The sequence below is a fragment of the Falco punctatus genome (assembly GCF_963210335.1).
Source record: "Falco punctatus genome assembly, chromosome: 1".
NCBI classification, from domain to species: Eukaryota; Metazoa; Chordata; class Aves; order Falconiformes; family Falconidae; genus Falco; species Falco punctatus.
Genome location: NC_137580.1, coordinates 907107 through 924350, shown reverse-complemented (window position 1 = coordinate 924350; position 17244 = coordinate 907107). Strand labels below are relative to the sequence as shown.

Here is a 17244-nt window from a genome sequence, read left to right as displayed (position 1 = left end):
AATGTCCAATTTAAGCATGTAAGTGTCCAGTTTAAATGGGATGGAATCTAAAAATCTATGAATCCTGAAAATATTGGGGGCAATCTGAGAAAAAGAAAATTAAAGCAGTATCGTTCTGTGGTTCTTTAAACCCCAGGAAAACTTGAAGCTTGACAAGCCAAAGTATCACAAACTGAGTCTCAAATATAGCTTGTTACTAGTCTATTAATTTCCATATCAGAATAGCCCTTCTGGAAAAGGTTATATTTCATCTTCTTGTTTTCCATACATTAAGTCTGACTGCTCCGGAAAAAAAACCACAAACAAACAAAAAACCAAAACCACCAAACAGTTCTTTTCCCTTTTCCCTACCTCTCACCATGTTTCAGAGATGAGGATGGCTAAGAGGAAAGGAGTGCTGTTGAGACATCTGCTGAAGAGGACTCAAAGAAAAGGGGCAAATGCACAATTCTAAGATGTGTTAAATTTATGTTGTTTAATTATCTTTGGCAGGCAATTCTGATAAAGTGTCAGGAGGTGCAGGAAAGCTCAGAATTCAAATAAGGTGGGAAAGGACTGGACAACATACACGTAACATTTATTTTTGATGCAGAGATAAATGAGCTGATATAGCAAAGCTACAGTGGTCAGAGCAGCTAGGGGAGAAGTAACAGCTAGAAAAATACTAACACAGCTTTCACTATGAAATCAGTGACAACCTGGTGTGACACCCAGCAAGTCAGGTGACAAACCCAAAAGGATCTGACAGTCCCAAATTGTAAGAGAGAAATGGACATGAGTCAGCTGGATGGTAGTACCGTAACCAAACCAGACAGGAAGCCTAAACAATTGTGGTTGTACTCTGAGGAAGGAATACTAAAGTATTGTATGCAAGCCTGTTTTATTTACCAGATAACATAAAGATTACTGATCTTCATCAAGTCTACTGATCAAGTCTAAGTTGGTTGGTTCAAGTCCAAGTGGGTGAAGCCAAGCCTGGTCAAGTCAAGTGGGCTTGGTCAAGTGAAGCCGAGTCTAGTCTAGTCAAGTGGACCAAGTCAGGTCACTTAGTGGGTTGGGTAAAGTCAAGGCAAGTCCAGTCACGTCAAGTGAGCCAAGGTAGGACATGTGAAGTCATTGAGGTCAAATCAAGTCAATTGGTTTGGGCTGAGCTGTTTCACGTTAGTCAAGTCTAGTCAGGTGGGCCTAGCTGGGTCAGGTCAAGTCAGGTGACTGGTTGGGGTTGAGGTGGGCCAAGCAGGCAGGACCAGACCAGGTTGTATCAAGTGGGCCAGGTCAAGTGTATTAACGCCTGGGAACATTAGTTCACTCAGTAACAGAAAGGAACATTAACTCATTGAGTAACAAAAGGTCAAGCCAAGTTTCTTAGCGGGAATCAAGCTAGTGCCCAGTCATGAACTCTAAATGCAAGTCCTTTTTGCTATGGAGCAATTCTTGGCAGATGGTCTACACATCAACACAAGATTAGAACTGTTACAGTGAACATATAATCATGCATGGAGGTAATGCTGAATACTCATCTTACAGAATTAAGAATTTGCCTGAAATCTGGGATTCATAATTTGCTGCATTAACTCAGAAACTTCTACGTGTATAACGCATAAAGAAAGTAGAGAAAGAGTAGAGAAAGTTTTATATGCAGGTATGGGTAAAACCCTTCAACTTTATAACAGAACTGGGAACTCAGATACTTTTTTTTACCCTTTTTTTTTTTTTTTTGAGGGAGTGTGTGTGAAGCAGGAAGTAGGGACAATGCACGGCATACAGAAAACATAATATTACCTTGTATACTCATAAAGTGCAGGTACAATGCTATTGTACTGTCTTCTGATAGCAAGTAAAGCACCAATGTAACCACATAAAATCAGCAACTCATTCCGAAATCTGTAAGTTGACAAGTATTAATCATGAACAAAACCAAGCATTTGCAAAAACATTAAACAAACTCATATTCAAATTATAATTTTAAAACCTAATTTATCCACCCATCTTTTGTGGAGAATATATGATTTCTCTTTATGCTTACTTTCTGTGTGTTGTAATTGTTACAAGAAACTCCATCCGATTTATACTGATCTCAATTAGTAAATTTTAAATAACACATACAACAGATAGTTATTAAGCATAATCATGTAAAGTTACAAAACCAATGTCGCTATGACCTTTGAATGTGATAAAACTCTAAATGTAAATAAAATTGCCCCTCATATGAGTGTGAACTTGGGTTTTGCCAAGTTCTCCCACAGGCTGCAGGTAAGAGTTACGCTTTCTGCTCCTTCTAGGTCTTCACACATACACCTGTGCAGTCATAGCTTCAACCACCTGTCATAAAGGTGAACCACAGCTATCCAGCTATTTTAAGAGTTAATTCTGAGAATGACAGCTCAAATTTCCTTAAATACTTTAACATAATAACCCATATTGTGTCTGGCACCACTGCTCTTCTCCTTCAGGAAACTGAAACCAAGAGCTTATCAAAGTGAGATTCCTCACTCATTGTAAATGCCCCACAGAGAATGAAGCAGTAAAGTATCTTTTTTCTTCTTGCCAAACCATAAACATTGAGGAAAATTCCACATTCTGTTCTCCAGATTGGGAACTAGCCTGCTTGCTGAAGTTCTTCTGTACCCCTCTTCTGATAAACAAAAAATGATACTAACAGTGTACATATATATATTTATTTATTTATTTTTTAATTCCAGAAGTTTCCTTTAATGAAAATTCCACTTTTATAAGTAAGGAAAATATACTTACTCACTGCATTTATGCAACACCAATCGTTCAGTGCGTATGTAACTTAGAAGATCAAGATATGGACAAACTGAATCTAAAGTCCAATCTGAGCCACAAAGTTGTTCTGTTGAAAAACAAACAAAAATATCTCAAGAAGCAAGCTGTACAAATGACTTAGGCTTTAAAAGATTTCTTCATCCAAGTATCTACCTTTCACGTACTGAATGCCAACAGGGAGAGCCTTTTCAGGTTCTGTGCTTAACAAATAGTACTTTATAGTTTCGAATATATCCCCATCTGCCTGAAACGTCTCTGCCAACCGCATACATTCTTCTACATCAGGAAGATTACACTGGAAAACAAAGATTTTGCCAAAGAATTACTGTAACATTCAAACAATTCTCTAAGATGCAGAGATACACTGAAGTTTGCACATAACAATAAGATCAAACGTTCTCTGAAAGAATAGTCATGATTTGAAGCACATACCTGCACATAACGTGCATTAAGAAAGCCATCTAGATCAGAGAACAACATAGAAGGAGAAGGTTCTGCAACTTTAAGCAGTATCAGTTTCCATTGCTAATGTTTTTGTGAACCTTTAACTACTGTTTAATAGATATGCAGTCTGGGTTGAACCTTAAGGAAGTTAGTGGAGCAGACCCAGCTGAAGAGGAAAGTGGTGATTTAAAGGAAATAATAGGCATAAAATGTAAACCCAATTCAGGATAGTACAGAAAGCTGAGGTGCCAAGACATGATTAGGCTGCACTTCAGTGATGAGGAGGTTATAAATCATACTGACAGGTAATTCTGAAGATCATAAGCTATTTCAGGAAATAACCCACGTCATTGAAAGACTACACACATAGTAGACTTAAAGAACTAAAGTTCTTGTGCAATACCAAAAATGAAGTCAATGAGGACTAAAAGAGCAAAAAAAGATATGTAATGTATAAGACCGTTAGTGACAAATTTATCCTACAAATGTATTTGGCCTTCAGTTTTCTGAAATAAGTATACAAATCAATACATAACCCCTTGTTAGCATTCAGGTAAATTCTTTTTTGTCATACCTTTTCATGCAAGTCACTTATTTCTGCTGCGCATCCCGGATAAAAAGCACATAGTTTTACTAACTGCAGTTTATTATCAGGAATCATCATAAGAAGATCAGCTGCTAAATCTCTGCACAAACAAAAGATGACATGTAGTTATTCTTGATGGTTTTTAATAGGAGGAGACTGTTTTCTCTTTTACATTCCTTTTATAAAGAAGAGTTTACAAAAAAATCCAGCAACCCAACAACTATTTCCAGAGAAGAGCAGAAGCAACCTCAGTCTTGGAGACTGGCGCACTAAATGAGGCTTAATGTATTTATTTGGAATACATGTGTTAATTTTCTGTTGCTTTAGTTGGCCGAACTAAACAGCTGTGCAATCCTAAAGCATCAGAACCACCTCAAAGTGAGATGGGTGTATATGTGAGCAGGGATGGGAAGGTAGAGTAGGGCCCATCCCGTATGAAAGAAGGAAGGATGTTCATGTGGCTCTGTGTCATGAGACCATCCTCAAACTTCCAGGATAGAGCTCCATGTCATCAGTAAAAAGCATCTGTCAGTCATCCAGAAAGGCTAGTGCTTTGTGACATTACAAAAGAGATTAAACAAGAAAAAAAGGTGACACCTATTTTCATCCTTCTGAAAGAAAAACTGTTTTAACTGACATTTCTCAAATATTCCTAAATTTTTACCATGTTACCCCCTCCTTAACATAACAAGCAGCACTAGGGAAAACATGGAAATATTAAGAAATTATTTTAAAACAATTATTCTATTGAGCATTTAATAACCAATTATTCTGGTTGTTCTATAACTCTTCTAATCATGCCGGCATCATTTCTCCTGTGACCCACAAGACTGACTTGCGCCTGTGTAAGGCAAAAACTCTGACCGAGTTCCCTTGGATTTTCAGAATGTGGTCCTTGGCTTAAAAATATTCAAGTAAGCTACTGTCCAATATTTACAGCTTTACTTTACTTTAATGATCACAATTTAAAAATTAGAACACTTAGTTCAAGCTTATTGTAAGCATTAGTACAGTCACACGCATTTCAAATCTCTCTCTACATATAAAGAAGCAAAATACCTGTATCCAAGTGATGGAAAGCTAAAAGGAAGACATTGAAACAGTAATGAACAAAAATTTGTTTTGTATTCTTACTTTATGAAGGAAAAAAATCTAATAGAAAATAACTGAACTACAACAGCAGATCTAAGGGTCAGGTTAAACAGACTTTAGCAATGGAAAAATAGCTTTCCAATGCCTTTTGACAATCTAAAGAAGCTAATGCCAAAAGGTCTTTGGAAAAATCTGTTATCCTATTACTATGCAATAGCTACTTTTCCAAGTTACAGACAGGCTCTTTCAGAATATAGGATATTTCACAAGTTCTTAAACTATTTTCAGGATCAGTTACTCATATGTACTCATCTTCATAGGCAATTTAAACATCTTTTTTTAAGTGATTAGAAATTGCTCGGCCAAAAAATTGAAATAAAATGTTTATTTAAAAAACAAAGAAGCCAACAAACTGCATTACCTGGAATGTTTGTTTTTTTTAAGAATCAACTGTCAGTATATAAAGAACAAAATCAGGTGGCTAAGTCTCGAGTAAAATACCACTAGCCTTCTGAATAGCAGAAGGTTGCTTTTAGTAATATTTAGGTACTAAACACAAAATGAAAACTGTGTTCTTAAACACTCACACATTTTTCCAAGGCTGTAAATTCAGAAAGATGGGGAAGGGCACAAATGTTTAGTATGACTTATTCTGATTTCTTATTTTTGAGTACTTCTACAAAAAAATCTCAAAAACAAAACAAAACAAAACCGAAAAAACCCAAAAAACCAAATTTCCACCAATTACTGATTTCATTATTAACCCATCAAGGTCCTTTTGGTATTCCTTGAGCTGTCTACACCTAAATTAGGTGTGTCCCTGCAATGAAATGTTCCCAATAGATGGATATCCCTAAGCCTAACAACCAGTAAGAACAAAAAAGGAGCTTTTCAAATATCAGAGGCCCTGGAACTCCAACTTCCCCACACATGATCTTATACATGCAGCAGACTGAGGGGTATTATGATGTGCCAGTATCTCTTTATTACAAAACACAAATAGATTCAGGAGTATCTGATCTCCTACAGAACAGAAAAACATGCTGTAATGGCTGCAAATTAGAACCCAGGATTGCAGGGTGTGGCTGCAATAGGTGTTCAGTATAGTACATGAAACCCTGTGACAAATCCAGATGTATACTTGGGCAATATGCAGTACATCAATTTAAAACTTTATCATGTATACCATGTAGTGTACACATGCCACAACTTTACAGAAGTTTTATGTACATACACACAAATGCCATACTATTATGCCAGTGCTCCTATCAGAGGCTACATAAAAATCATTCTTCACAATAAAGGCAGGGAGATCAGAGAAGGATCTTCAAAGGCTTTAAAAGCTGCAGATGGAGTTGCCAAAACAACCCCGTTAGAACTGGCGCAATGCAGACACGCTAAATCCTTGCAAAAGCCAAGCAGCAAGTCATCCGTTTCCTGGTTTATCTTTTTCTACAATAAAATTGCATAAGGCAAGTGAAATGCTCTGTAGAAAGGAGTTGCACTGTTTCTCCCAGGCTACCTCTAGATACTTAAACAAATACCAATCGTAGCAGAAAAATTGATGCTCAATTGCAATATCTGTTTAAGCACACGTTTTCTTTCAAACGTTAATTCTGAAACACCTGTACAGCTGCCAAGTATACCTTGGGAAGATTTTCTGCTTTTCATTTGTAGACAAAAACCAGACCAAAACTGTATCCTTCAAAGTAAAACCACAAGAAGGAAAAGAAAATTTACCAGAGGTAAAGTTTCCCCATATGCAACAGAGAAATTACTCCTGCAGAATTAAATAGTAATCCTGTTTCATCCTTAAATCTTGTCAGCTGTCTTGTATTCCTAACACCAGTATTAACTCCTCTGCCTCTTAATCTTTTATATTTTTCAAGCAAGTACTTAAAAATCACTTCACACATCCTACTGAAGTTTCTGTTCCTTTTGACTTTATAATTAAATTCTAGCCTTGCTTTGTCTGGAGCAGTCATTTTCACTCAGCACAGACTAGGACTTGCTATGCTACCTATTGCCCAAGTACCTAGGGTTTTTTCAGCAGGTTTCATGCTCTGTTTGACCATAACTCTTCTCTCATTTACCACGCATACACAACGTATTTTGAGATTAAAGCAGAACATTTGCATGCCCTGTACTTCAAAGGTCTAATACAGCAATTCTTATTCTACCTACCCATGGTGGTTTGCTGTCTATACAGGTTTCAGAATGAAACAACTTTATCGTTTCGTCAGGGGTGGGGGTGGAGGGTGGGGAATAATCTTTGGATTAAGAAATTCTTACCATGTTGTAACTGTCATACATTTTCTTGCTAGTAATTCTAGGGCATAATGTGTTGCTTGTGCTGCACTTTCTCCTAAGACAGTACCCACACTGATTGCCAACTCCAGTTCATTTCCACGAATCAGGTTTGCCATCGCAAGCTTGCTCAATGAAAAAATTACATCATTAAGGGACACAAGCATTTCTGGGGATTCACCATTTTGAGCATATGACATTCATGAGACTGCTTTTTACAGAAGGACAAAATATGCATTAATTAAAGCAATTTTATATATAATTCAGGTCTCCCGAATGAGTAAATAATTGTGCACCACACGATAATCAGTTTTTAAATAACCAAACAGATTTCCTTTAGCAGAATCTTCCTTTAGTAAACCAAAGAGGTTACATAAATATCATAACTAAAAAACATGATAGCAATTCCTTCTAGTCTTAAGACATTAACTTTCAGACTATAGTATTTCCCCTCTTTTTTGAAAGCAGACTCAAAAAAAGAAACCAAACCAGGAAGGCTCCTGTTCTGACCCTTCCTGGGCAACTGGGGTTGCTGATAGGCATAGCAGAATATTCAACAGTAAAAGACTACTCAATAACTTGAAATATGTCTATTTTGAAATACAGACATTAACTGATTACTGTTTTCTTTCTGAACAGCTCATTAAGATGGAATTTTATTTATTCTGAGGGATAGAGGAGCAAAAACATATTGAGTCAGCAACAACAAAATCCAGAGAACGAGGAAAAGAAGTCATTTGTAAAACCACAAACAAAATGAAAAATTAATAAAAAGAATTTCCTATATTTCATCCCTATTTTTGTACTGAGGGGTAGGGGGTTGTTCCTATTTACTTCATCATTTAGCCTACAAATTCAAGATAGAGATTGCATCTTTTGTAGCACAATGAAGTTCCAGTTCTGAATGGGTCTTCTGAGTCACCATAAATGGGAAACAGTAATACTTATGTGTCTATGTATATATGTAAGGTACTTCTGTACCTTATATTTTCTAATATAACAAGATACTGTATATATAAAAATACAATTAAATAACAACATACTACTTTCTATGCACAACAGAAATCTTGAAGTTAATAGAATCAGGGAAGTTTTGCTACTAACTTGAATACTATAAAGATCAAACTCTATAAATATATACAAAGCAAATACCAAGTAAAAGTAGTACATTTTAGAATGTGGTACACACATTTTAAAAACCAGTTAAGATGTGGAGATGTAAAAAGGAAGTCAATGTTAGCTTTTCCATAGTTAAAGAGAAAAACAAAAGAAAACAACAAAAAAGATTACCTCTATATTTTCAACAGCCAGATGGCAACATGCTGCAAGCACTGCATGGCCATCCTGGAAATACCATTCTGCCAGCTCTTTACTGACCTTGTGCAGAAGCCTGCAAGAACAAAACATGAATTCTGCAAGATCACATAAATATTGGAGCTCTTTGGCTCTTTATTTACTTACAAGTCACCACGTTTGCTTCTGTACCCTACAATTTCTGTATTTGATTTACAGATAATGACAGCCCTAGCTTTCAAAATGCAGTTTGAGCTTCACCCCCCACTTATGCTGGTGCATATTCAGTAAGTCAGTTTCCCAAAAGCTACATCAGTATGGAAATGTCTCTTCAGATTAACAGAAGAAAAATGAAATATTTGGATACTCATTCTGTACTTGTAAACTCTACATAAATACCTAATTGCTCAAAACCTGCACATGTAAATGAAGTAATTACACAGCCTCCAAGCTGCTTTTGTTACTACACATATTACTTGATTATGTAATTTAGGATTCTCAGCACTCTTCTAAACAAGGAGAGATGCATGGTTTCTTTTATGGACACATACAATGAAAATATGGCCATTAGTTTATGTTGTCAGAAGCTTCACTGATGACAAACAGTGAAGCTTCAGGAGGAAAAGGTGCCTAAAACATAGTGTCTTACAGATACTTGTTAATGCTAAATCTTACTGAACTTACCAGAAGTTAATATGCTACATATTTAAACGTATTTAAGTGCATAGGAATGGTCCTTAAATATCAAGCAAATGAAAAGGATAATTATAATACATACATATGAAAAAATCTGTTTGGTGCCAGGAGGCACAGCAAGGGAATTATTCAGTGTAGTTGAGCATCAGTGAGTTAGTAACTGTTATACATACTAGAAGATGTAATATTTTCTTGTCAAATTCTACGTTGCTGATGCCAAATTAAAGCACTAAAGTTTATCTCCCTTGATGACTTTACTTTCTGCACTAAAATGAACTAGAACAACTTACTCGTTGTAATCATCTGTATTGTTTCCACCAGAATTTGAAGACCCACTTGTTGTGGAGAGTGGTGAAACCTGTATATTTCCCTCACAAGCTGCCTAGAAGTGAATATAAAAATGGATTAATGCACCAATCAAACTGATTATTCAATGTGATTTTTCACCCCCCCCCCAAAAAAAAAATCTAAGATCTGTAAAAAGCCTTCTAAAGCACGGTTATAAAAAAGGAAATATTTAAACAAATGAACTTATTCATAGCTAAATCTTAGACTAGTTTTATCCAGCCATACAAGAAATTATACAGAAGAGACCTCTTCCTTCCCATGCATTTGTACAGGATTTTTTTCCAGTATTTGAATACATTTAAAATGGACAGTGAGGAATACAACCTTGAGTTTTAAACCTCAAGGAACAAGTGGCTGTGAGTAAAGGATGAACTCCATAATACTCCTCAGTAGGCATGCTAGCAAATCTGCAAAGGTTTATACAGTGGCACAAGTTGAACCATTTTGTGCATGGCAATAAATTATTTCTAACATTAAATGAGAAGAGATCAGTGTGAGTTAAAAGGAAATTCTTTCATGTGCTTTAGGGTGTAGCTGGGATTGAAAGGCAAAGAAAGTCCTGGTATTTTATTGCTTAATATTATCTGATTAAACTTTTGAGAAGAAGACTATTCTATGAATTGTAATAAAAGCAACCCCTTCAATGTGCCTCTCACAAATAAAATTAAAATATTTCTAAAGCTTTAAGGTGCTTTAAGGTTCAAACACTGTTCTGTGCACTATTCAGCTACTATTAGAGGAACAACAAAGAGATAGACAATTTTTATAGGACAAATTCACATATGTTTTTAAAATTTTATCTTTGAGGCAACTGAACTTTCAAGGACAGGCAGGCATGACAGAATGTATGAGACAAATCTTGAGAGTGTATTTAGCAAACTATACTAAGCATGCAGAAATTAGTAAAAAAGAATAAAGAAATGGTGAGGCAGAGTAAAACAAAGTATCAGTCTCACATGTCTTGTGTGCTCTTGTGTTTACATCAAGAAGCAGAAGGGATATATATGCTTTTGGTAATCTCTTTATTGTTTTTTGGATTAATTTAAAACTTTTGATTTCTTATACTGATTACTGCTGCAACTGAGCAGTATCACCCAAAGATTCTAGACAAAGCAGTATAACCAAGACCTCAGGAGAAATACAAGAGAAACCCTACACGTTTTTGATGTTGAGGGCAATACTGACCGCTGCTGCACATCAGGTTAATTTTCTACTTCAACCAAAAATGAATACATCAGTTTTCATTATGGGAAACTGATTGAAATTTAGAAGAATCAGGCTCAAAAACCTGTAAACATGAGACAGCTTTTTATGATTTCTGCATAAAGATCAGTCAATATAATATGAAAGAGTAGAGTATCATTACTTAGACATTTTGCAAAAGTGAACAGAGCTAGCCTATTAAATATGCTTGTCATCTTCAGTGTTAGAAAAACAGCTACATACATCTCCCACAGTTATATGTAACAATACCTGTGCAACAAGAAGAGCCTCTTTAAGCTGGCCTCTTGAAGTAAAAAAAGAAACTAGTTTCTCCACATCCCCGACAGCTATACAGTATGGAATGACATCATCACTTTCTTCCTGAATTAACTGGTCAGCTCTCCTATTAAACAAATGAATAAATAAACAAAAAATAAAATCTACATATATAATTGATCACTAACCTTATCTCTATGGTACAGGTGTTGGATGAAGCCATATAAAGTTCACTGAAACCCATCTGCCTTTCCAGACATGAGAAGACTTACTGTCGATACTGCACTAAAGAGTTTACAGTTAAATGTTGCAATGTATGCTTAGCCCTTCACCTTGATTCCTGTACACAAAATCACTGCTGAAATTCTCCACAGTTCAACCCCACAGCTTACTGAAGAAAAAGCAACGTCACTAGTATGCTGTAACAAAAGCCACAGACAACTGACACTAGTATCCATCCCTCCTACTTGCTTGTGTCCTTTTAGGGACAGAAGCTACAATTCAGCGTCATAATTTTATTACCTTACCTTTGCATTAACTTCCTCCAATATTTCATTGATACACCAGGTGCAACTGAGAGTGCTTTGTCCCACTAGAAGAAACAGCAATACATTTAACCTCATCATTTTATTTTATATAAAATAGCTGTATCTTAAACTAGTTTCATGTTTCTTCCATTAAAAATAAATTTGTCAAGAGGTTAAATAAGGTATGAGCTATGCATTTGACTGCACATGTTAAACATAACATAACTGGAGCAAGATTACTCTTTTCTGGACCTGTGACCCGTTTTATTACTACCCCATCTTCACTAGGGCAGCTAGTTTTCAGAAACCTTCATACTTTATTGTTCTTCAGTAATGTTCTGGTATTTTACCTCTCCAAGTTCTACCATTAGTTCACAATATCGCTGAATTTGTCCTAATCTTAAATGTATTTCTGCAGCTTCTTTAAGCCTCTCCTCTTTGCTTGGTGCACCAATACCACCTCCAAACTTGGACATTTTTACTGTTGTCAGTTCTTGTGCCTTGGACTGAGGGGAAAACAAAAAGATTAAAAAAAATATTAAAAAAATAATGGTTTTCTGTGATGAAAGCAAGTTTTCTTTAAGAATGAACTAGTGTCAAACATTACAATGGGTTATAAAGGCTATCATTTAAGAAAAATTTTGAGAAAAGGCTAATTGGAAGAGATTATGAGATTACAGTGAACTAATCAGAAAAGTTTACAATGAGATTACAGTGAACTATATATATTAAAGTAACTGCATTAGTTTTGTTGCACACATTTTCCTCTATTATCTTCCTTTAATCTTTTTTATATTTTTTATTCTCAACCACATTCTTATATGTAATAGTAATTCACCCAGATGTCCATCATAAAAAACTTGACATTTTTGAAATTTCACAAAAAATATCTGTGAACATAAAACATACAGAACTAGAAACTGTACTTATAACTATTATAATGACATCCATATAAAGAAAGAATAAAGACAGTGGGCTCAGCCTGTGTCCTGATCTGTCATACTCCATTAACATTATAACTAATAAATTATTTATGTTCCCAACCACTACAATTTTTATATTCTTTTAAGAGATAAGACTAAATTTCTCCATCTGGCAGTGTTTGAGAAACAAGCTGCAACAGGATCACATTTAACATTAAAAAAAGGCAAAAGGAGCTTCGTATTTCAATAATTCTCAGTTGTTTAACTCTATCATCAACACATGCAAGATGGTGTTTGGTTATTCATGGCTTATGGCTTTACAATACCACATATGGAGGAGGGAGAACAAATTTTGAACATTCTTTATCAGTGAACTGCAATGTAGACTAGTGGCAGCTGCTGAGAAAGGCAAAGGATCTGTTTTGGGGTTTTTTTGTATGTTTTGTTGAGGTTTTTTTTAACAATATTACTTTTTTACTTGGCACCTGTATCTTTTTTTAGTTTTCATGCTCAAGTCGGCAGTGTATCCTCTCTGTTTGCTAGAAACAAAAGCCACACTTGTTCTAGGTCCCTACTTGATCCCAAAATGTCTAGGTGCTGCACTGCTACTACCCATTTTCCTAAGGAAAAATTGGTATTAGCAGCCATACACAAGCAGCCAGCATCACTCTACTCCTAACTTTCTCTTAAAAGTTCTCAGGCAAGATTCTGAGTCAGCAAAAAGACGATAAAAATGCTTTTAATTAACGTGAATGCTTCATCCAGATCACTGAATGCTCAGCAATTATTGTAGTTACTCTAGGTCACCCAAGTTAGATAGCCATGAAATCACGTTGCAGGGACAAACTGACTGCTTGCACTTAACGAGTCAAGAATTAACACCACCTTCTCAGGCTAACTGGCTGAGAAAACTGGTTTTTGGACACACATGCAGCTTCATAGTAGCTGAGCAGCTGCTATTAGTACAGTTGACATCACCAATAAAAAAAATTCCATCACTTAAGAGTCAAGGTAGGACACTAAGAGTCTGTGATTTTGCAAAAGGGACAGCCTGCAAGAGCAAACAGGTGATACCTGGCAGGTATTTAGCCCCGGAGGGGGGAGGTGGGGTGTTATGCATTTGCTGATCTATACCAATAGAGAGTATTTACTCTATTTCCAGCCCAGTCATTACAGTATGGGATTCTTTAGTATCCCTGAGAAGTCCCTGACGGAGCCACATATTCCCATATTCTGCAAAAATTGTATGTCTGGTTGCACATTCATAGACAAGACTACGAATAAATTCATGGCCTAGTACTTGAAGTTGCCATTTACATCTGAGTCACTCTTCAGCTGCCTATCTGTGTTCACAACGCTTATTGTTTTTTCACTCCTCCTTCCAGACAGCTACAGAGCATATTTCTGCTGACTCTCCATTTTCAGACATGAATTCCTCTGTCCCTGCATCTGAACATAACATTATGTTTATACAATCAAATAATTTGACTTTACTGAATATAGAAGTACAATATATATAACAGGGAGGGCAAATTTGCTTCGTAGCTCACCCTGTAGCCATGCTTTCTTTGCAGTTTCCTTATTTAGAAAACTGCTTTTCTAGGTAATAACTGTCTTAGCATTTTAGCACTGAGTATGAAGTCACGCAGACTTAGCTAGATGCTGTTGTTCTAACAAACTAGTACTGCACAGAGAACTGATATTGCAAAAATATCTTTGGACATGAAACTGTGTCCCTTTTGTAAAGCATTAAATGTTATTTTTAAAGACAGAAATACTATATGGATTAACAACCATTTTCACATACCATCTATGCTTCACTTACCATTCTAAATCTAATGAGATGTTTCATATGCATAATTCCTTTACAGTAATTTTGTGGAAGCAAACTGTCATCCTGTCCTTTTATTACAGCAACCAAATCCCATAAATTTTTGCTGCCTCCTGGAGGCTAAAATTGTTAGGGAAGAAAAGAGTTGTATTACAGTAATGTTCAAAACAGAAACCTGAACTTATAAAGACAATGGAAAACATCTGTCAGGCAATTCCAAGAAACAGTTTCAGACCATTTCAGTATTAGAAGCTTTACTATGAAGACATGAATTAGTTAAAGATACTACAACTCCTTCAGGCTTCTTGAAGGCTGTGAAGATACAGCAAGATCCATCAACATATTTTATTATGTGTGGACATAGTTGAGGGCTCACCATTAGTTTTCCCTTTTGCTTCCAAAGAAATACAAGCTATCTGGTGGCTCCTGCTGGCATAAACCAACATTCAGCTGCTGGGATGCAGGAGCTGCCCCAGTACTCATTTACCATTTTCTGTAAAGCAAAGGTGTAGGCCAGGTAAAAGACAACTTCCAGGCTCGACTGGCACAATCTGGTTTATTATCTTAGTATTAAATCTTAAAATAGACACACATGGCATAACTGTATATGCACAAAATCTTGCAGGCAATCAAGGTGATTTTTTTAAAAAAATAAATTTTAAGCATTTTTATTGGTCTAACACTTGAATCAATCCTTCTGTAGAACTAGGACAACGGTTTAACATTGAATGAGGTCTAGAAAAGACTAAGTAATTAAAAGCTTAAAAAAAAATCATTAAACTTTCAACCTGAAGGAGGTTTTCTAACAACAGGATTACAAGTTTAGAAGTCCAATTTTTTCTGAGCTAGTAAAAAGCAGAAGATCCTAATAGGAAAAAAAAAAAAAAAAAGAAAAAAAAAAAGACTATACCTTCTTTTTTCAGTCCCTTAAAGCTCTTATTTGACTCCGCACAGTTTAAGTGGAACCCTATTTTCTGGACTCAAAAAGCACTGAAAACAGCTTATCAAAAAAAGATTCTGTTCTTGGAAAATTTTAATCTTGTAACAGTTTTCCTCTCAAATCAATATGGGACATCAAAATTTATAACTTCTTTAAAACAAGGAATTCCATAAAAATACATTTTTAAGAAAACAGGGAATTTCAAGATTTGTAATTGAGGAAGATTGTTTCAGCATTTCTAAATCATACACTTCAATTTAGCTAGAAATCAAAACTAGTGTTTTGGATGAACTAGGTATTGACTTAGACTACAACACTGTTGACACAAGATGTAGTTCCAAGTCTTTTTTGTCCTTGTTCTGCCTCAAGCTCAGCTCCTATGCAGGTAAGCAGTCACAGAGACCCAGCAGTTCATATTTTTAACTCAATTGCAGAGAGAGGCAGCAGTGATTTATAGGAAATATCACTCTGCAACGGAATAAAGGCAATGGATGGATAGTGGGGCACGCGTCATCCAGACATACAGCTCCTACAAGGTAATACAGCAGTTTTCGCACTGACACTTGGGCAGTTCAAACCTTATCTGTAATGAGGGTGTCCCTTTGATGGCTTAAAATTAAAAACTCCAATGTAGTTTGATAAAACACATATTTTCATTTTCTTCAATAGAAAATTCTTGTCAAATCAAACCTTTCCTATGGAAAATTAAATTATCCCACTATCTCACTTTGTGAAAAATCGGTGTTCACAACTGACAAACAACTCAGTCATGGACATTTTTACATGTAGAACTGTTAAGATACAGATATGATTTCTGCATATTTGCTAAGCCACCTTTAAGAAAGAGAGAAAAACAAAAGTAGTAGAGAAGAAAAAAATTTCCATTTTGGAGACTGACTTCAGAAGAGAAAGTACTCACACTGACACCTTGTTTGCAGAATACTTACTGAAAAACATTCTGAAAACCACCTTAGTTTTTTTCCTCGAGGATTTCCTGTCAATTTTTCCACTTCTTGTTTAATATCCCTGGAAACTTTACCACACAGCAAAGGAGGAGCACCAGATTCCACAGCACGATCTAACACACACACACAAATTTATACATGAAGATTAAAAGAAAAGAAACAACCCCTGAGTATAGTAACATACAGAAAATTAAAACATTGGTATATACAATTTACTTACCTGTATTACCGATAATCTCATCCCAACATCTATCTGCTAAGATATTCATTTGTAGAGAGTGTATAAGAGGTGTCAGTGACCAGAGTCTCACAGTGGAGTCACGAGAGCAAGATGCCATAGTAAATGGACGACTAGGATGACATGTTAATCCTAATAGAGAGGGCATTTAAAAACGTAGTCAATTAAGTTTATCTAGTAACCAGTTGGATTATTTTATACATTTTAAAATATTTAAAAATGCATTTCAATGCCAAAATAAAAGAAAATTTTAAAATATTACCATATACATCTGCACCGTGATCATAAACTGTGTCCAAACATGTTCCATCTCTTGTGTCCCAGACTCGAATTGTATAGTCCCAACTGCCGGATATTAGAAGGTAAGGAATTTCAGGATTCCACATCAGTCCCCGTACCGGAGCTGTATGTCCACTAAGAACATTTATACAAGCATCCTGTGTATAATCCCATATTCGAACAGTACTGAAACACGATAAAAAAAGACCTATGTCCATCAAATCATCTACTGAAATTCGATTAATCCTTTACGTCAGCAATATTCTAAACTTCAAATTTATCAGAATATTTGTTTGTAGTATGTTTATAGAAGTTGTAATAGGAGAAGCTGAAGCCAATGCCCTTCATGTTTAGGATGGGGTACAAAATACACTAGAGACGGTTCACCAGAGTAAGAAACTACTTCATCCACCCCAGAGTCTTTGAAATTCTCACATGCACCATTCTTACTGGTCAGTGAGAGAAAAAAGTTTGCTCATACACCTCCATGTGTAATAAATCTGTTT

General features: G+C 35.8%; 1 protein-coding gene across 2 annotated transcripts in view; it reads right to left on the bottom strand.

Moving 5' to 3' along the window:
• Nucleotides 1-17244, bottom strand: part of WDR17 (WD repeat domain 17) — a 65683-nt gene that overhangs the window by 2902 nt on the left and 45537 nt on the right. For both annotated transcript variants that reach the window (XM_080404781.1, XM_080404782.1), the window contains exons 13-27: nt 16722-16924; nt 16442-16591; nt 16204-16334; nt 14311-14436; nt 11913-12068; nt 11563-11627; nt 11030-11162; nt 9499-9590; nt 8510-8609; nt 7205-7344; nt 4880-4900; nt 3809-3920; nt 2944-3085; nt 2755-2857; nt 1783-1884 (exon numbers count right to left, since the gene is read on the bottom strand). In XM_080404781.1, the coding sequence (XP_080260907.1) occupies nt 1783-1884; nt 2755-2857; nt 2944-3085; nt 3809-3920; nt 4880-4900; nt 7205-7344; nt 8510-8609; nt 9499-9590; nt 11030-11162; nt 11563-11627; nt 11913-12068; nt 14311-14436; nt 16204-16334; nt 16442-16591; nt 16722-16924 (1776 nt within the window). The remainder of the gene's footprint in view (nt 1-1782; nt 1885-2754; nt 2858-2943; nt 3086-3808; nt 3921-4879; nt 4901-7204; nt 7345-8509; nt 8610-9498; nt 9591-11029; nt 11163-11562; nt 11628-11912; nt 12069-14310; nt 14437-16203; nt 16335-16441; nt 16592-16721; nt 16925-17244) is intronic.